The sequence below is a fragment of the Nilaparvata lugens genome, chromosome 4, assembly GCF_014356525.2.
Source record: "Nilaparvata lugens isolate BPH chromosome 4, ASM1435652v1, whole genome shotgun sequence".
Taxonomy (NCBI): domain Eukaryota; kingdom Metazoa; phylum Arthropoda; class Insecta; order Hemiptera; family Delphacidae; genus Nilaparvata; species Nilaparvata lugens.
This window is the reverse complement of record NC_052507.1, coordinates 24,653,854-24,676,283: the sequence shown is the minus strand read 5'-3', so window position 1 is coordinate 24,676,283 and position 22,430 is coordinate 24,653,854. Positions and strand designations below refer to the sequence as shown.

General features: G+C 35.0%; 1 protein-coding gene across 1 annotated transcript in view; it reads left to right on the top strand.

Annotated features, from left to right (window-relative positions):
* The window catches only part of LOC111057365 (uveal autoantigen with coiled-coil domains and ankyrin repeats-like), a 52,690-nt gene that overhangs the window by 8,800 nt on the left and 21,460 nt on the right, over positions 1-22,430 (top strand). The window contains exons 3-9 of the mRNA XM_039425717.1: positions 1,290-1,548; positions 7,338-7,589; positions 8,472-8,546; positions 9,896-10,094; positions 11,346-11,592; positions 15,797-15,844; positions 17,271-17,326. Coding sequence (XP_039281651.1) covers positions 1,290-1,548; positions 7,338-7,589; positions 8,472-8,546; positions 9,896-10,094; positions 11,346-11,592; positions 15,797-15,844; positions 17,271-17,326 — 1,136 coding nt within the window. The remainder of the gene's footprint in view (positions 1-1,289; positions 1,549-7,337; positions 7,590-8,471; positions 8,547-9,895; positions 10,095-11,345; positions 11,593-15,796; positions 15,845-17,270; positions 17,327-22,430) is intronic.

The window sequence follows — 22,430 nt, the reverse complement described above, 5'->3', positions numbered from 1 at the left end:
GGATAAACATTTCATTCTCTAACATCGTACAACACTGTATTGAAAAACAAATGATAATAGATAATCATCCTATCTTTATTCTACAAACATTGATCTGTTGTCCATTCAATTCCTGCATGACTGATTCAAAATATTTAAAAAATGCGAAAGGTGTAACAGCCAAAGAACACAAATTCTACTTGAAATTTAAAACAAAACATGTCCACTACATTTTTCTTTTATCGATCTGAGTTTTCAAGGTACATAGATTCTCCTATATTTTTGAAAAAAACGTCAATTACTGGAAAACTATCAAGCAAAATATAATTCTAAGGAAATGTTTGTAAAAAGGGAGAAATTTTCAATAAGATTCATATAATATAATCATTTGTTTGACGTTTTTGAACCTTTCATGAGCGCTCAAAGTTGAAAAAGTACATTCGTCGAGTTGAAATACAAATTTCAAACAGTTAAAAGGCTCATACAACATTCAAAAACGTCAAACAAAGGAGCAAATCACATGAAACTTGATGGAAATTTATTCTTCTTCCCAACCAAATCCTTAGATTAAGATTTTGATCGATGTTTAAAAAAATAACGAAAAATCTATACGGTATATCTCAAGAACTGAGGCCGATAATATGATAAAATTTTACTGGTAATTTTTTGTTGAAGATTTCATGTGGAATCGTGGTCTTCGGTTATTACACTTTTCGTAGGACATTCTGTATCGAAAATAGAAATTCATGTAATTCAAAGTGAAAGATTTTAGAAGAGTGTTGGCTAAATTTTTGTTCATACATATACTATTTTCCACGTGTCTCTAATTGAGTCAACCAAACCCCAACCATTTTTGTTGATAGGGAACGATGTGCCTCCTCAGGTGTCCAGCTTAATTTCCACTGTTTTCGATAGTAAAGTTAATGGCAATCATCACGTCTATTCAATGCGTCTATCCATTGTTGAAAGTGATGGCTATTATCACGTGTTTTAAATGTTTATTCATTGTTGAAAATATTGGTTCTATCACGTGTTTTCAATGTTCATTCAACGTTGAGAATATGGTTGAAAGGGCGGACATTTTATCAAGTTTTTTGAATACTCACTTGGCTTGAATGACCACAAACTTAGTTTTTCTGGTAACGACAATATCATTTATCATCATTTAGTTTTAATGAAAGCTTTTGTTATTTCGTTTGTGAATTTCTCAATTTATAAAACTAAATTTTGTTTTTCATGTTTGTAAATTGTTATTGTTTTGGCAATGAATTGGATATGATTTGATTTGAGTGAATGTTTGTTAATTGTAGCCGGGCAACATCCGTGACCGTGATCGCACACTGAAGACGGCGCTGCACTACTGTGCCGAGAACCAGAAGCCCGACTGCGCCGAGCTGTTGGTGACGTCTGCACCTGACCTGGTGGACGCCCGCGACGAGGATGGCTACACACCGCTGCATCTGGCCGTCATTGCTGGCAACATCCCCTTCCTGCGATTCCTGCTGGCGCGAGGCGCGTCGCTCGCCGCTCTCGACAACGAACGTCACTCAGTCGTGCACTGGGCCACCGGTGGGTAATAATTATGCAATAACTTCCATTAGCACACAAAGTACCCAGTATAGAGATCATAATAGTGACATGGCTTTGAAATTTCAGGCTCAATTCACACAGAATTTGATCAGATGCAGTCTGAAAACTTTGACACAAAACCGCCACGCCACCTCCACGTCTGCGTCACGCCACTCCTGTGTTAATTGGGCCTTAGATATAGCTGGCTCAGGTTTAGTGACGATGTTTTCAGGCTGCACCTGATCAAATTCAGGGCCTCAGTACCTATCAAATTCGTAAAAGTTTGATCATCAGTAAAAAGATAATAATATTATGTCGAGTGTACTAGCTGACTCAGATCTGGTGTCAAAGTTTTCAGGTTGCTTCTGATCAATTGAAATTCAAATTCAAATTTTATCCAATCCAATTCACAATATTCACAAATTATGAGAAATCTGTAGCCTGATAATTGGAAATCTAAAATCAAACTTTGCATAGATTGGGCGGAGCTCCTGAAATTTCTACAAATATGGAACTTGTGGCAGTTGATAGAGCTTATCAATGATTATTTTAGGTATGAATTTGATCAAAATCGTTGGAGCCGTTTTTGAGAAAATCGCGAAAAACCCTGTTCTTGACAACATTTTCGCCATTTTAGCCGCCATCTTGAATTGCATTTGATCGATATTGTTCATGTCGGATCCTTTTAAGAAAATGACCTTAAGTTCCAAATTTCAAGTCATTCCGTTGATTGGGAGATGAGATATCGTGTACACAGACGCACATGCACTTATACACACACACACACACACACACACACACACACACACACACACACACAACACACACACACACATACAGTCCAAACCCAAAAACTACTTTTTTGGACTCAGGGGACCTTAAAACGTATAGAAATTTAGAATTTTTTTCATTTTTACCTCAATTTTTTCGGAAAGCAATACTTTCCTTACCTATGGTAATAGGGCAAGGAAAGTAAAAAGTATACTGTATCATACGAGATTAAAATCTTAGGCCCGGTTGCACAAAAGCCGGTTAAATTTTAACCGTGATTAATTCCGCGAGACCAATCAGAGAAGCCGTTTTATCAAAAACGCATTCACTGATTGGTTCTCGTAAAGTTAATCACGGTTAAAATTTAACCTGCTTTTGTGCAACCGGGTCTTAGAATATTAGAACGAGATTATTATTTCAGAATGAAAACTGAAAAATAAAAAAATTACAACAGTCGTAACAAGATGTCGCAATGAAATATTACTACTGCGTTATTCGAACAATACAGTGAAATTCATTAAGATGGAGGGTTTGAAAAGAACAGACTCGAATTGTGAACACTTGTTATGTTTGTAGATTTCTCATTAAACACCCAAAAACATAATTCTATCAATCATCAAAATCATAGGGCCGGTTTCCGACAGATGCAGTCAGAAAACTGGTTTTCCGAAACGAGGCATAGTCACAGTCCACGTTTAAATTGAATTTCGAAAAACTAGGAAATTGAACACAAAATAAAATAAAGAGAAAAAAGGGTAAAGTCTCAGCTATTTTGAATTATTTAGGAATGTTTCATTTCGTCAATGAAAAAAGTTTCCAATAATAAGAAATGAGAAAATAAAGATTATCATAAAAACAGCGACTACACCCCGTTTTTGGAAAGCCAATTCTCTGACTCCAGCTGTTTAAAGTCTAGAACTTAGCTAAATCCCGAGCTCGGAAGCTGGCCCTAAATGTCAAATTCCTAAGATCTGATTAGAGACTCCTTTAATTACGATATTCTATTTCATTGTATTTATTCTGATACATGAAAATCTTACTCAATAACAGTAAAATATATTATTTTCGTCTATGATATACTTCCGTTCAGTGTAGTTGCCGTGTAGCTCGGCCAATGGCCAGCCTGCTCGTTAGTTATCTACGACCGGTGACGGGTGGGGGAAAGTGTAGCCACGATAGTCAATTCTTTACTTGGTCAATAAAACAGTGGCCTTGGCTGACCAGCCCCATCCACAGCACCAGTGAACCACCCACCCACTTTATAAGCCCCTCAAACACAGCTATTAATACTAGATAAGATAGCTATCGAACCGCCAACTCTAAATCTATAGTTCAGAGGATTGTTGACTTCAAACACATGCCCATAATTGCATTCTGTCACAGATTATTCCATAGAGGCCACTTAGAATGGATTGCCACTACCTTGGGGTTATCTTTGAAAGTTCAAGGTCCACGTAATCGAGAACTTGAGATTATTGTTCAAGGAAGGTGCATCTTGGATACTTGTGTCTACTTCGGATGCACAAGGCTAAATATTTGTATTTAGAAATGAACTTGAGAGTATACTGTGTTGAACATGGCTGCAAAGGTTAATTTAAAGCTCTTTGGAAAGTGATTCATGAGAGTACATTTTGAAACTGCAGATTCAACACATAATGTATGGTAAAGACACAAAATAATATGAGATCTTAAAATTCAGTACTTTATATTTTGTTCAATCATTTGAGGAACATGTAATATTTTTGTGAATGGAAAATAAAAATGAGTAGGCCTACTTTAAATTTCCCAGAATACATAATAATGTGGAATAGCTTATCTTCTTTTCAAAATTATATTTCAAAGTGAAGTTTTTTTTTAAAGATCTAATTCAATATTTCATGAGAAAAAACAACCTCTATATTTGAATCATAACAGAAAAATCAATGGTTTCAGATTTGGAGGACCTATAAATGAATTGTCTCTTCTGTCTATCTAGAAAAAACACACCACTAATCGATTCAACAATGCAATTTGAACATCGTTGTATTCATCAATGAGATTACTGTACATCCTTAAAATCATTCCTATTCATCGACAATATCTATTTCGAATTACTGTATACTTTTCTCACACAAATGATAATTTTCAATTTTAGCCACAAATCTGTACAGAAAATATTTTTAGCAGTAACAGGAATAATTATTTCTAATTGAAGGAACACGACACCAGTCGACTTTCTCAGGCCTTATTTTATTTAGCCCGATATCAGAGGAAACTCTTTTGTTTGGAGGGATTATTGAATTATTCATGAATTTTGGTTGTAACTTCCTCATTTTACCGTAAAATTGGACATTGATTTCTTCCAGCTCTGATATACAAAAACAGTTTCCTCATTGAATAAATTTACCACCGTACGGTACCAGTACGTCTGAGATTCATTATTTCTTAAGTACTCCATAGCGTTTCTTGACAAGGCACGCAATTCACTGACCACACCTTATCTGGTGTCATTGACCCTTGGTTCAGATTCAGGTTTCAAATTATGTATTGTCGACAGCAATTAGTTTTTCGAGATGGAGTTTCGTAACAATCAATAGTAGCTCCGCAGAAAATAATTTGTAATATCATTACGGTATAGTAATGATGATCGAAGATCATCATTGTAGATTGCACATGTTCGTGAATCAAACCAGAAAAATCTGGTGTGGCGCACTCACACAACTTTCCTTGCCGTTATGAAAATTTATCACTTGACGCTAGTGTTCCCGCGCATCTCAAGTCAACTATTCAAAGATCCAAGCCAGCTGGTGACAGGACAATAAGGCTGGAGACACACGAAGTTTGCTATCTCTTCATAGTGAATGATTTAATAAAATAACAGTTGCCAACAGTTTGTAATTGAAATAGTAACATTTTCTCGAATTTCGAGCTAATTTTCAATTTTAGGTGAAAATGTTACTGAACATTAATCGAAGAGATTTTTATGATCAATTTTTTCAACTTAGAATTTTTTGTTTAAATTGTATCTAAAGCCTGATAATTGAGAATCTAAAATCAAACTTTGCATAGATGGGGCGGAGCTCCTGAAATTTTTACATATATAGGACTTGTGGCAGTTGGTAGAGCTTATCAATGACTATTATAGGTTTAAATTTGATCAAAATCGTTGGAGCCGTTTTCGAGAAAATCGCGAAAAACCCTGTTTTTGACAACATTTTCACCATTTTATCCGCCATCTTGAATTGCATTAGATCGAAATTGTTCGTGTCGGATCCTTATATTGTAAGGACCTTAAGTTTCAAATTTCAAGTCATTCCGTTAATTGGGAGATGAGATATCATGTACACAGACGCACGTGCACTCATACACACACACACACACATACAGACCAATACCCAAAAACCACTTTTTTGGACTCAGGGGACCTTGAAACGTATAGAAATTTAGAAATTGGGGTACCTTAATTTTTTTCGGAAAGCAATACTTTCCTTACCTATGGTAATAGGGCAAGGAAAGTAAAAATATTGCAAATTATTAATTAATCCTACAGCCTGCATTGATTGTATTTTAATACCATCAATATTTTGTGTTTAATGTATGATTATAACGATCTACTAATTTATTATGATTTAAAAAAATAATAGAATGATTGACAGCATTGAAATTTCAGTAGAGATGTGATGGTTTTTTCCGAGCAAATTTGGCATTTTAAGTTGAGATCCTTCGAAATGGCGAATTTCTCAAGTAAGATTGGAAATATTCACTGTGAAAACACTGGATTGGGTCACATTAACAGTTGTCACATGCAATGTGACAAGGGCTTGGCGCATGAGTCACACATAGTGGCTAATGCTGGCTGTAACCCTTGGGCATGCGGTGACAAAGGAGATTTCATGTTTCGATTATATGTATCTAAAGTAGGCCAAATATGCGTGTGAGGATATGAAAATGCTTTCTCTCATGGAAAGCCTTTCAATTAGAAGGTTGTGCACCACGCTTTTGGAAACTTTTAACTGGTGACATTTTCAAAGTATTTCAATTTGAATACTGTCAAGTTACCAAAATGGAACAATCTTAAGAAATTTCTAAGGAAAACTTTTTTATTATTTTAAATTTTCAAGATATAAAGAACGCCGAAGGTTGAAATCTTGGGGGAGATAATTTTATTCAATTTTGTAAATTCGTAGTTCTCAATAGTAACATTTTATCATATTTTATTGGAACTTGTTACAGGAATGAATTCTTCAAGACATTGTTTATCCCATGACATATTTAATTCCTCCGAATATCAAATCTAGAGAAATTATCCCAGTTTCAAAAAAGTAACTTAAAATGTTTTTTTTTATTTCAAAATAGAATAAGTTTCCCAAGAAATAATATTCTGAGAAACTAAATATGTCATTAGATAAGACATATATCTTAAAGAATGAACTCTCAAAATGAAATGAATTCTTCTGCTACCAATTCGGAAATGTAACTCCCCCAAGAAAGCTTTAGGCGTTCATATCTGAAAAAGTAGAAAAGATGAGGAAATATTTCCTTAGAAATTAGTTTGATTTATTGAACTTGATAGTATCCAAATCGAATTACTTTGAAAAATGTTTACAAAAGCGAGGTGCACAACGTGTAACGTGTGGGGTGGCTAAATCTTAAGTTGAATAACAGGGATTGCTAAAAAGACTCACACACTATCTCTGGCCACTTTTTTTTTAAACTTTTTATTCACAATACCAACAATTGAGGGTCCTGCCAAACCCGAAGGTTTTTGATTTAAACTCCCGATAATTGTTCAACTGGAACGTCCAGTCGAAGCTTATCCTGTTACGACTATTTTTAGCACTAATCTTTATTCATTCATGCAATAAGTACATCATAAAAATGTTAGGGAGAGAAAAAAGAAGGTAATCTTGTGCTATTCCTCTATCAAATTTAGATAAGGTTACACCTAGTTCAAAATATGTTAAGGTTATAGGTTATAGGTTAATATAAATTTACATAAGTCTATTCAGACTGTAGAGCATTATTTTGTGTTGTTGCAGTGTGCGGCGAATTGGAGGCACTGGAGACGGTGCTGGGGGCGGGTGCGGAGGCGTCGTCGGCGGACATGCATGGCGGCTACCCGGTGCACTACGCGGCGCAGATGTGTGGCCCCGGGGGCGGCGCGGAGGCGGCAGGCGGCGGTGACAAGTCGGTCGGCATGGCTGTGCTTACCGCCCTCCTCGAGCACAAGGTGCCCGTCAACGTCACCGACAAAGATGGCCGCCAGCCCATACTGTGGGCCGCTAGTGCTGGTAGGTCTTCTCAATCAATCAATATGTTTGGTTGAGTTTTCCACAGCAAATCCTTCTGAACAGATACTGTATAAGGTGAAATCCTATGGACATCCTGCTGAGGTTTAATAACCCTGTATAAGGTGATATCCTATATATTGAGGTTGCCTAAGTGCTGGTGAGTGCAACCGTAGATAGTATGATGAGAGAGCTAGAGCACTTGTGGAGTGGCTGATATGCTATTTTTCAAATCATTAAAATTAACTCATTTTTACTAATTTTCGATAAAATTCATTACATTCTAAGAGAAAATATCATTTTTTCAATGAATTATTCATAAATAACTCAAAATTTCATAATGAAAAATAAGTCACTCCAAAAAATTTTTCTGATACTTAACAGTGATTTTTTTGACTTATTTTTGATTATGAAATTTTGAGTTATTTATGAATAATTCATTGAAAAAATGATATTTTCTCTTAGAATGTAATGAATTTTATCGAAAATTAGTAAAAATGAGTTAATTTTAATGATTTGAAAAATAGCATATCAGCCACTCCACAAGTGCTCTAGCTCTCTCATCATACTATCTACTTATATAACTTATAAAAGATCAGGAAGATCTCCAGTGCTTGGCAAATGTAATGAAGAATGCACTTCCATTACCGTCCATAACTACACTCAATTTGCTTCCACTGATCTTGAGCACTGATTTGCAAAATAGTTTTAGAAAAACCTACGAAATTTTGAATGATAAGAAGGATATTTGAATTAACAATCATGAATCTTGCAGTCGATCCTCAACAACTAATGATCTGATTATTCTCACAAAATTCAAGCTGCCACTGCTATGTGAATTGGTGAGAAAAATTAACTGATACTGTTGAGAATGCTTGATTGCAGGTAGTGCAGATGCAATTCTGGCTTTGGTGAATGCGGGAGCCAATGTAGAGGCGGATGATAAGGATGGTTTGACAGGTATGTATGCTATCTCAATCACTATTACACTTCCGAAATTAGTGAGAGTAGACATGTTTTTCCTGACTGGAATTTTTTCAAGATCAAAATTCTTTATTGGTTCTTCAAGAAAAATCATATAAAAAAAACGTTCAGCCAGAATACAAGAAACCAATCACCTGCAAGGAAAATCCTATGCGCAAGTGAGAAAATTCATAATTAGTTAATTACCCGATTTAAATACTGTGTTGTATTATAGTACAAGTCTGTACATAGTCTGTTTGGAAGTCGTTCTAGTCGAAACGTTGAATAGGGCGTACAAGACCGCGAGACCAAGCTTTACACTCTTGGCCTCCTAGGTCCCCTGACATAACACCATGCGATTTTTTCCTGTGAGGATATGTTAAACAATTATGTCTACGTTCCTCCCTTACCTTGAGACATTAATGAACTGAAAACCCGAATATCAGCGGCTGTAGCCTCATTGACAGAAGACACCTTACGCTCAGTTTGGGATGAATTAAGCTACAGACTACTCGTAGATGTCGTCCGTGCAGCCAATGGAGGACACATTGAACATTTATTTTGCATTTTCGTAAACTCCAATATTTTGTGAGTATTTTAGTATGCAATTTGTTAGTGTTAAGCCCTTCTTCCTAATAAATATATCATCGGGTCATTCTTTTTTGTACACACTGTATATTCATTCTTTTCCACAATTAGATTAAAGTTGAATTTGAAAACACTTTTGATGTTGAATAGACACTTATAGCAGTGAAAATTATCGTCATAATGTTAATTTTATTCCTGAACTAATGAATAAATGAGACACAGATGTTGTCAATACCACTTTAATTTTGTTTTAACAAAGGACCATGGTTTCGGGGCTATACCTGGACCTGGCCCATCCTCAGCTAGTCAGCTAGTCTCAGCTCTATGCTAGTCTCTATGCTAGACTCTGCTAGTCTAGCTGAGGATGGGGCAGGTGTATTCCCGAAACAATGGCCCTTTGTTAAAACAAAATTAAAGTGGTATTGACAACATCTGTGTCTCATTTATTCGTTATGGAGAAATACCACAATAACTGTTCAAAAACAATCAATTTCCTGAACTAATTAATACAATTTGAAAAGTTGTTTTCTTATAAAAAATAAATATGTATTTTTTTGGAATCAAAAAATCAGAATGTTATTTGATTTTCGGAAAATATAACTAAAAGTAGAAGTAACAGTGCTGCCAGATTCCACAGAGTCCAGAGAGCCTGTGAGCTAATTGCTTTTATGATGAAAATAATAATCTATATTTTAATTGCCGTAGCGAAGCACGGGTGCCCTGCTAGTAATGTATAACGTTTGTGTATGTGTGTGTAGCACTGCACTGCGCAGCCAGCCGAGGCCACACCGAATGCCTGGAGACGCTGATCACTCTGTGTGGCGCACAGGTCGACCTGATGGACAGCAACGGCTGCACGGCTCTGTTCTATGCGGCCACGCTCGGTCACGCCGACGCCACACACCTGCTGCTCACGCTCAACGCACAGCCCAACCGTCAGGACCGCAAGGGCCGCACGTATGTACTTTCATCTCTTTCACAATTGGGCTACTTGAAAGTTTCATCGCATTGAGTTACTAGTACCCTTTTCATTTTCTTTGAGACACGACTATAGTGAGGTCCACGTTATAATGACAGTTGAGGAACATAGTAGGACAGCGTTGCCGGTTCTCTGCCTTGACACTGTCTACTATAGAGGATAGCTAATACCGGTATATCTGATATAATGTTAACTGATTAATTTTTGTTTAAAATGTTCAATCATATTTCATTTGTCAAGAAAATATATTTCCAAATGAATAAATAATATTGAATTTTAATAATTGAGATAAAATATTTTGTTCATGGAATTGGCAATATTCATGTCAAATAAATCAATTTGAATAAATTATAATTCTAAATTGTTTAAAAAACGTTCTGACAGGACAGGAAGCTCTCCGATTGGCTGATTCGAGAGAATCCTGTAAATAAAGCTTCCTCTCGATACGACAACCCAAGAAGCTAATGGGAGAGCTTCCTGTCCTGTCGTGCTGTCTGAAAAGGCGCCTGGTGTGGCTTGGCCCTTATAGAACCTTTTTATGCGTTATCTTCTTCTTAAGAGCATATTATCATATCCGTCAACTTTTCTCTCCTCCAATCTCTGTCAATGGAATTGTATTTTTCTCGTTTCATCTATAATAATCATACAATTGAATTAATTAATTAATTATGAATATTTAATATTAGATTGGATCTTCATTTCAATTTTCCAACCTATTCCTCTGACTCCTTATTCCATCGGTCAATTCCATTCGAAAATTTTGCTGTTATCTCCATTTTCAATCTGTAATGAGTTCAAAAAGTCTTATTCTCATCGAGTAATGACTTTTCTCACATCATATTCATTATAATCCAACTTTTCTTTTTGGGTAGTCATAAAGATAAGTACTATATTCAAGAGAATATTGTCTCTTTTCTGTTTAGGGCTACTTGTAATATAAATAGAATTACAAATCTCAGTACCATTTTTGAATTATTTCATCACAACATGTTTCGGACATTCATGCCATTTTCAAGTAGCAAATGGCATGAATGTCCGAAACATGTTTTTCTTTTTAAAGAATAAGTGTTATCTTTTGCTATATTGTGCTATCCTTTCTTTATGATGAAATGGAGTTTCAGAATAATCCAGTACACTAAGTAAGGAGTGGGGTTCATTAGTAGTGGAATTGAGGGAATCTAGCTTGATAGATATAATAAAATTTAAGGTTGATTTGTTTTATTTTGCAGGCCAGCACATTGCGGCGCGGCGAAGGGCCAGCTGGAGACGCTTCGCCTTTTGTCGGAGTATAACGCCGACCTATGGCTGCGAAACGCCAAGGGCGACTACGCGCTGCATGAGGCCGTGGCGTCGGGACGCAAAGAGCTTGTCACCTGGCTGCTCGCCCAGCGTCCCGACGCCGTCAATGCAGCCAACAACGACGGTCGACAGCCGCTACACATCGCCGCCATCTACAACAACGTCCAAATGTGCAAGGTACGTTCAATTACCGTCATACAAATAACGTCAAATATTTGAATGCAAATATTCGAATGCAAATATCTGAATGCATGTCTGCATGAAATGAAATGAAATGAATTTTCTTCCAAATGATCTTACAGGTGTAGCCAGCAAAACCAAAGATTTGCGGAAAAGTCAGTCGCGGGGCAAAAGAGAGATTGCATTACACACAATATATTACATGAATATCAAAGTTCATCTGAGCAAGCAAGCAAACAAAAACAAGCAAACAAATTAATACGTATATTGATACATTATATTACATTATTGGGGACACCAATACGAGAACCCCTGTATCTCACTGGTGTTCAAATCTGTTATCCTGATCTGATACGGGCCTAAAACATAATTCAACTCTGAATTATTACTAGCACTTGGTAAATATGACCCCAAACACAATTTTCGTTATTCACTGTTTCTGTAGTTGATATTATTGACTTGGATGACTCAGTAGCTAAGTACCTGTTTCAATGTCTATTTGACAAACGTGCACTTAAAACTCGGCTGCCTGAGGAGGTTTTGTGAAGAGTCATTTTTTATGTTGTGATTATATTTACTGTAGTCTAATAAATATTAAAGTTGAATTAATTATTTGTAGTATTTCCTTCTATCAACTTGATCCACATGAGATTTCAAATTTCTGAACAATTTGAAAATATATAATTTTTCATCGCTTTCATTCACACAAATTCACATTACAGTAAATTTGAGTGTGATAATTCACTAACTAATTATGAAAATATTCAGCCTATTTTGGATAGGAATAATATTGTATCACAATGATAATAAAAGTGTATTTTCCTTCTAAGTGAGATACATTCATTCTGTGAACTGTTTTGCAAAAAAATCTATTTCAGGAATGCTGGAATTCACTTGAAATCAAATCAAGCTCATATTGACCACACGCAAGTAATAATTTAACTGATTCCATGGGAGTAATAGAGGGTTAAGAAATGACGATATTGTGGGCTGTGCTTGTTTTCTTTCCTAATTTGTATTTTTTGATCAAATTGATATAATATATATCATGAAAAGAACAACTCAGTCAAAATTTTTCTTATAGTATACCCAAACAAGTTAATACCACTGTACATATTTTCTCAAACATTCCCACTTGAGAAAATTTAGAGAGTTTAGGAGCTCAATTGAAATGTATGGTACCGTGATTATATAGTACTGTAACCGCCCCCAGATGGCCGTAGAAGAGAGATCTCTGAATTCTAAAGGGCGAGTCATGGGAAATAAAGCAAGTTTGAAATATTCCCAAATACTCGTGTGTTTTCCATCGCTAACGGAAATACAGTTCCGTGAGAATACTTCAACTCGGAATAAAATTGGAGTCTTCCCGGACTCGAGTTAGCGAAGATTTAATGTGAGAAAATTATTTTTCAACAGAGAAATAGATTTCTCACGACAAAAAAGTCACACCGAAAATTCAACTAAATGAACACAAGAGTCTGATTGAAAAAGTCCTAATTCTACAACTTTTTAAATGAAACCAATCAATAAATTTATTCCAATATCATAACAATTACAGTACTACAGGAGTTGAACTGAATTTGTAGGCTACAAGAAGAAATTGTAAGCATTGGTCTGCTGTGGCTCAAGTGTGTAATAAAGGATATGTCGCGTACAGATGTTGAATAGTCTAGTTGACTAGCATCATATACTAGTATTGTGTAAACACCTATTGCCTCATTTTGCTTTCCATTTGATGGTAAAAGCTATTCTACTGTCTAGTATTCTAATCCTCAAAAATCGAATAGCATTGTAAGAAGGATCCCGGTCAGTCTACTTGTCCGTTTTCTTTATACATTGAATGTATTAGAACAGAAAGAATTTACGCACAGATTATGACCTTAGCAAGCTAAGCCCACCTTGTGTGGTACTCTCAATACTCAACCATGCAGTGGCATTCAACACAGTCGTGCGTCCCCAGTATAGATATGATATGATATCCATATAGGAGGCACTCTGTATTGAGTTCCCGGCATAGCCACTCACAACACTGGGTGAATACCCACTAAACTGCCTTGTGTTCCCCAAGATGAAGACTGGAATTCTCACCGAGAGAAATATGCTTAATAATAATTATTATGCTTCAGTATACGGTGTCCATAATACGTGTTGTGCAGGTTGCCTACATGCCCCTGCTAAGTATACCAACCTTGGTCAAGGCATTTGAACAAATGAACATGGTTAAAGTCTATCAACTGGTCAAATCAGAAATAATTCATTCCACCGACACCAGTTAAGTTTAACCACGGTCAAACCAATGGTTAAGTTTGACTGCCGCCGAACGGGTGATCAAATTATTTGGACACGGTCAAAAGACTGGTTCTATCAATTTCCTTGCTTGTTTGTAGGTTACCATAAATGTTTTTGACGCAATGAAAAATTTCAAAGTTTCTAGTGCGATTGAATTTAGATGTAGTAGGTTATTTATTAGGTTTGTTCTCGGAATCTTTTAATTAGTAAATTATTATAGTATAGAAAATAAAGGAAGATTTTGAAAAAGATTTGCTTAACTCTTTTATGACACAGAAGGCCTATATTATTCAATCCTTAGATCAACCTTGCTGCTTCAATGTATCTAATTAGAATATTGGAATGTTCTTTTGTTCATAAAAAAATTGTCAAAAATGATGGTGATTTGTAAATCTCTTTGTACGAAAGTATTCAATTAATATTTGAAATATTATTATAAATTAATGTAGATGTGTGACTATACAAAACGTCTGTGCCAGGGGCGTATATAAGGAGGGGGCCCAGGGGCCTGCCCTGAAATAATGAATATGAAGAAAAATCAGTACAGTAATGACAGAAAAAAGTACAGTAATCTGAATTTTTGACGGTAAATTACCCTCTGAATATGAGCAGCGAAACTGATATTAAGTATCATGGGGTGTTACTATATTTACTATATTACAAAATGTAATTTGAATTTTCGTTTAATAATAATATTATTAATACATTAGAATTTGAAAAATTGTAATATCTCAGTAATTTCCATCCATAAAAAGCAGATGTAGCCAATAGCAAGCCAGCAAACATGTTGGCCAACTCCAGAAAAGTACAGCTACAAGAGTTGACCATGTACAGATTTGACCGACGGAGTTTTGATCAATCCCGAGGTTGGTGGAATAGTTGTATGTTTGAACGAGTGATCAAATTTTGACTATGGTCTAATTGACCATGGCTAGGCTATATTTGATCAAGGTTGGTGAAACTGGGAATTAGTATACACCATGTGGAGTACAGATAGCCTCCATCCTCCAACCTTCCTGAGTCATCATGGAGAAGAGGTGTCCCTCCTCCCCATATAAGGCTGTGCACAAGGCTTCCGAAAACCCTCCATCAGTGACACATCCCATTCCTACTAACTTATCTCCAACTCAACTCAATTCAGCTCAAATCAAACCTAATCCAATCACTTCTTGGCTAATCTAATCTGTGTTTACCATTTAACTTGTTCAAGACACTATTGAACACATCAAAACTAGGATATTATTCAAACTAGTATCGTAATAGCTGCTTGTTTCTCTTATCTACCGTAATTTAACCAGCTCATTGACAATTTATTGCTAAATACAATAGCAGTATTATGCTTCCTTACATCTACAATAGATCTACAAATATCTGAAGTGTTTCGCAAGATACGCAGCTTTGAATATGCGAGACTGTGGAAATGAGGAAACTATCGCAATTTTCAAAGTTACGTATCTTGTGAAGCACTATCTTCTGTGGAAAAATCCAAAAAGTAGTCAAGGTTGTGGTGAATTTTCTCCTCTTTTCGCTCCCATGAATCATACTTTTGGTTTCAATACGGTTCCAAAGTTACAGCCAATTGAAAATTGATGTTTTTAATTTTCTTATCTTTTCCGCGATTTTACTGTTATTCAAGAGTCTCTGAAACGGGTATGATACATTATAGAAGCTTGCGATTGGTCTCAGATGGAAGAGAATTACATGCTCTATATGCTGCATTGCCTTAAATCCATCTTGCATCACTGTTTATTATAGAAAAACTGTCGAGACTGTAAAAATGAGGAAAATTTTGCGAATTTTTTTGAAACAAACGTATTTCACGATTTCATTTTTACAAAAATAATTTACCTCACATGAAAGAGGAGATTCAGTTCTTCAAATTAAGACTAAGTACCATTTTTTATCATTTCAGGTTACAGAGGTACACAGTTTTGAATATAGAAATTGGTCATTTTTTCATGTATATAAATTTGGGCTGAAATACACTCAAGGAGGAATTTCTTATTTTCGCATAAAATTTCATTCATGATACATCATTTTGAACCCCCTTGACGAGCTGAGAAGAATGAGCTGTAGTACGAGGAGATCTTATCATTCTTTCAAAAGTTATAAGAGTGTTTAAAGGTTTGATACTTGAAATATGTGTAGCCCCCTTATGTGTAGCCCCCCCCCCATCACTAGGAAACACTGAAATTAGATCTATCGAACGGGTGATTCTCATAGAACAGAACCCTGGTAAGATGATTTCAGTTGAAATATGTATTTTTTTGTTAGGAAGGCCTTGAAAATGTATTATAATGAAGAATTTGTATTTTTGCTGTAAAACATGATTTTTATTTTTGGGTGTATTCCCCCCTCTCCCCTCTACTAAATTAGAAATGACTTAAGGAATCCTGTTCAGAACTATTTTTTTCTTTCACGTTATGTGTGATTTTTTATCATTACTAGAAATATATCCAAGTTGTATAGGATAGAAGTGGTAGGCTAGCATAATTTTGGGTACCCCTTAAAAAATACTTTTTTTTTGAAAATTCGTAGCTCCGGAACCAAAAATGGTAGGGTCCTGCATGACCACTCAATTTATGAAGAATTATTATTATCTTTAACTCTGTAGAGAATGATTTCTCTCCAAAAACTTGAAGTTTTCGAGATCAAATGGAAAAATTAAAAAAAGTCCGAAATATAGGGGGTTTTTGGGTTGAAGCCGTCCTCTGACGTGTCAGCAAATTTCAGATTCGAATTCAGTGGTCCAAAATACATATAGAACAGTCGAGAAGAATTCTTTCGGGGCTGTTTCCTGAAAAACGACCATTTGACTGGACTATTATAAGGAATAGTCCAAAACTACATTTTGGACGTAGAATCTTTTCCGTCCTTATGAATTCTATTGGATTAAACAGATAATGTTTGTCAAGTTCCGTTAAATCTGATAGAATTCATAAGGCCGGCAAAAAATTGTTCGTCAAAACGTGTAACTGGCTTAACAGTTGCTATACCGTGCTTACGGCAATATTTATATGAAAATGATAAACAGAAAAAGAATAGACTGAAGGTTTGAGTGATTGATAATATTGATCTGAAATCAATATTATGAAGTCATGATTTCATATTGAGCTGCCTCGTTGCTTGTTCACCAAGTACAATAAACTGATTTTCAAGTAGTAATTGGCAATGCAAGCATAATTATCACAAATTTCATGAAAATTTCTATTGCTTTATTTTCACTGAGTACTTGAAATATTGAGAGGAAATGAATGCTTGGGAAGGCCACAAATGCTGAAGTGATGCTTGTTAGTGAAGCCATGAAGAGGGTGTAATTTGGCGTCACGTGACCTGCCCACTGCCCACTTCCTAAGGGATAAGATCACTGACCAACTTCTTGACAGAAACGTATGTTTCATGCTCTCGATTACACCTCACGAAGGGCGCACAGTCCTCCAAAGTTGGTGCCTGTGACCCTGGAATTGATTGAGCAGCTATTTAGTGTCAACCGGGCTGAAAAATGGTGTTTTCTTCCATTATATATGCTGTGTTTGTGTTTCTGGAAAATCAATTCGATTCAACACTGCTCTTACAGATGTGGTGGAATTGTTTCATAATGAAGTGAAATTACAATACGTTGGAGCTTTTCACTTGTATGGCTTCATTTTCATAGAACTTAAATTTCAATGCTCTTACAGAATAATCAATACCGTACCTACTGAACTTATTAATTGAAATAAACTGATTTATCTGTATATTGTAAAAAGAAAAATTTCAATTTATATAGTGCGAATACATGCAAATATAACACGTAAATATTTACGAATTATTAAATTTCTAACACTTCTGAAAGTGAAATTAACTTCTTGACGATTAAGCAAATTTTAATATCAAGTACCTAAATACTTCCATGATCGAATGGATGATGAATGATTTCAAGGAGTTGCAAATATTTCGGAGAATTTAATAATGGCAAGTATTTAAAAGTCGTAAATAGCATGAAAAAGAGATAATATGAGGAGTTGTTTTGACTTAATATTTAATGAGTTGATTCAGAGAAAAATAAATTAATTCTGAGGTTAGTTTGTAAGTTGTGTAGATAATATCAAAATTCAAAATTTATGAAAAATCTACATAACCATGAATTGCATTCAGATGTAGCCTAGTACCAGGATCTTATCAAGAAACAAAGCTGCTTTGTAGAGAATGATAAAATCACAAAATTACTTTTGAATAGTTTATTAACAGGTTTTCATTTTGATAACATATCTTCTTATCAATTCTTATAATCGCAAGTTGATGGCCAATCAAATAATGCATTCTCAAACTCTGATATCAAAATCGGTATATATCACATTTGTGCCTGACCTTTTAAAAGATAATAAAAAAGATAATTTGGAATAAAATTTAGAATTTGGGAGTAGGTCGACACATCTAGAAAATACCTGAGTCTATACTTAATTCATGTAGGTGAACGGGCTAGAGTCAAGAAAACTTCAATTTATTAATCTTGCCATGCCTGATTCAATAGGTTTCTACTATAGAATAACACTACAATTTGAAATAATTGAAAAATACAAACAACTTCAATAAACATTGGCAACTAAAATCAGACAAAGGAAACAACAATTTCATGTTACTTTGTTGACATTCTTCATCTGATTTAGGGGTGCATTACTATCCCTCGTTTAGATAACAATACGTCACAAAACCAAACAATATCAGTCTTAAAATAACAAATTAATTTCAACATGAAATTACTCAAGAAAGAAAAGCCCGTTGAACCCAAATTTCGTCGATAATAACCCATATAACCCATTTCATAAATTTGGAATCCCCACTTTTGATTGACATTCTTGAATGAACCTTTTGTTTCACTACGCTGCTCTTTCATTGGTCTGTACGTTGCTTTATCGTCGAGGTTACGGTACCTTGTTTTTGGCGGTGAACTTTTACCGGTTGAATTTGGCTTGACGGCGACGTCATCTTACGTCCCCAGAACTGTCATCTGAACGGGTGTCTTGAAGCGGTGTTACATAAAGTTGCGGAACCAAAGGAGTGGTACATGAAGTTGTTTTGGGGTCACACATGAACCGCTGTAAATAAATGTACTACAGCATTAATTTCTAACTCTTCCTACAATTCATCAAAAGCTAAAAAATGAGTTATCCATTGATTACAGTTAATTAAATTCTCTCATTCTATTTGCATCCTCATTTTATATAGATTTTTACCTTCAAACGTTTTATAAGAGTTAATGGATCTTCCTTCACAAATAATTCAAAAGTTCTGGTATAATATTTAATAAATTAGAGTTCAGTTAAAACCTTAACGCCATGAGAAAACACAGTCAGAAAAATATAAAACTTTAGCAAGTCAAAACTTGACATAATATTCAAAATTACATTCCAATTTAGTGACTATATCTTACTAACTTTCAGCAATTCTTTACCATAATATATCTTTAGAAACAATAACTCAAATGTAACGTAACTGATAACTTTCTATACTTCTTTAGAAAAAATTATAACCATCTTCCATTACTAATAAAAACAAAAGAACTATTCTCAATGAAAATTATTAACTTGAACAATAGCAGGCTTTGTTGATACAATACTCTGATGAAAGTTTCAATTAATTAAATTCCCTAAATTATATATTAACCTCATTCTACGTACCTTAGCGGTTATTTGAAGAAACAAATCATACATGATGAAGAAACACAATCAAACTTTTCAGGACATGGCACTACTAGAAAATTTAAACTCTAATAAAAATAAAACTAACTCGTACATTAAATAAAAATATAAACTTGCCCAAAAAGGGCGAAACATAATGACTACATCTTTACTCTCGTAGTGCTCCTTGCAAAGTGTCCTCCGAAACGTAATCTGGTCTCTCGGCTGGGGAATCGCCCCACTACTGTATTTAGAAACAGGTCTCCTATTGGGCGAAAGGAATCAATTTGACCAATCGTCGCGTAGTTTATAGAGCTTTAGGACAAAATAGTAACTACAAAATCATTAGTTTCTTATAATTGTAATACTTGCTGTTTTCCAACTTATCGCACTCTATGTCGCGACAGGAAGGCTTAGTTTTAGAGATAATTCCATGATCTACATTCCTCGACGGGTCGGAGCTACCATTTTTAAATATCTATCCTGGGAAACTCGAAGTCATGGCCGTTCATGATAGAGAGAGAAAATAATTTATTTCGCTAACTCACTTACAATGGCTCTAGTCTATTGCGTATTAAATTTACTATTATAACTTGGGAAAAGGCCTGAATTAAAAATAGTGCTCGGCACACATTGAAATGAAATTTGTGTGCAACCACTTACAGAGAATACGATATTTTCCATTCCCAAGTCCTTGATCAAGATTTTAAACCTGCTCTTTATCTACCTCATTAAGCTTCCCGTTTGATAACTCACGGAAGAAATTTTCAAGTGCTAGGTTCATGGTCAATTACCTGCATTGTTTGATCCTGACAATTAAACCCTATCTTTCTCAGCAAATTCTTCGTTCAATACTCAAAGGGCGATATTCTTGAAATTAATTTCGAAGAGCACACGATACGCCTATGAATACATAATGCAAATCAGAAATAGAACGTTAGCAGTTGTCGGTGGAATTAGCAAGGGATTTTTGCGCTGAGTGGCAATCTAGATAGGACACGAAGTGTGTTATGAGAGCAAGCGGGTGGACGTCATTTGCTGGACTGGGCCGCAAGCAGAAGGGTGGGATCATTACATGGCACGCGATGGCTGGCGCAATTCTCTGCCGTCCAGTTGTGTCTTGGCCCTCTCTCAGCACCTAGCCTATCCTCTCTTGCCTCTCTGGTCACTTTCTATCTACATTTACATGACCAGCCACTAGTATCAGTGCCTAGCAATTAAGGTGAGTTCTAGTGATTGATAAACTTAGCGGAACTGAAATGTCATCATAGAAGAGCCCGACATTTTTTATTATATGAGAAGTTCAAATACAGATTCTAGTTCATTTGAAAGGTAAAGCTATAAGATAATAGGATAGAGAAAATTGGTATATTCCAATGCTATTTATCTGAGCTTAGAAGATAGTTATGAGTAAATATAGTAGAATAGTCAATCCACCTATTCTTCAGTTAGCCTTCTTATACGTGAGTTAGCTTTGCCACTAAGTAAAAAAGATTCCTTCCTTCTCTGTAACTTCGCATCTAAGTGAATCGGTGTTCCAGTCACCAAGCAAGTCATACAGCAAATCATTCTTTGTTATAATATTTAGTGATTATATTGCAATAGTTTTTTGTTTTTGGTTTCTACTCAATATAATTGGAAATTTATCAGAGAATTCGAGTGAATGCATGACAGGATAAAATATAATTAATATAAAATGTGTGATTTTCACTTATAAAGAAATCAATTCATTGTTGTTTAGGAAATATTCCAATAATTACATTAATTAAAAACAATTACACTGAAAGTTTTATTTTAAATTATTAAGTGATTGTTGCTTTGTTGGTATCTTCTCACAGTAGTTGTAATTTTAATACTATTTTTCAATGATAGTATTGAGCTCTAGTATTTCAAATAATGAGGAAATGCGATTAAGGTTGGGCGAAAAGTAATTGCAATTGGGTGGCTATTTCAAAATCCAGTTAATGGTAGAATTATTGATAAATCAACATAAAACACCCACTATTCAGTGTGTTCCATTTAACATGAGTAGAATAATTATTACACTGATTGATTGGAATATTGGAATTTTAAAATTAGGCAACTTAAGTGATTGGATAAAAACACTTGCCAATTGAATATCAAGAGATTCTCAACTTGTGTATGATGAAATTAAACTATATTGAGTAATAATGACACAATAGATTTTTCTCATTTATTCTCTTGGTGAACCCTACATTTTAATTGTCATTTTGCCAGCCAGAGTGTAGCATCTTATTTCAGAGAATTTATCGTTATAGTATTACTTCTCTTAATACTCTTACTTTTCCAATGCTCTCACTCTTGCATGGATTCAACAAAGAAAGTGGATTGTAGCGATGAATAGAAGTGGAATTTGAATTATTTATACGAGTATAAACGTGGAGTTCCTATCTCGATCACAATATGAAATAATAGTTTATTTTTATTAATTAGAAGTTAATATTTCATGTCGACTTGCTTCATTTATATTATTATATTTGCGACTTGATACGTAGTAATAATTGTTGTCTTCAAATTATCTTCCTATTAACTTTCCAGAAGGAAGACTATCTGATTAGATCACATGAATCTGTGTCAATCACATACATAAATCGCGAATCACACAAATGAGTCAATCTTCAATTATAATTCAAGAACATTTTTGCTATCTTTTTCTATTATTCGATTTAAGTAAAATAATGGTTCTCTCTAGAGTATTTATCGTTATCATTGTTACTATTCGAGCTTTCAAAGTATTGAAAAAGTGCTTGTACAGGTTGTCCCACTTGCATATTTCCAAGATGATAATGAAGGCAGAGATCTCTATGCGTGATAGTACGCTACATGCCATGAAATGGTATCCCAGCTCCGTGCAATGGACTGCTA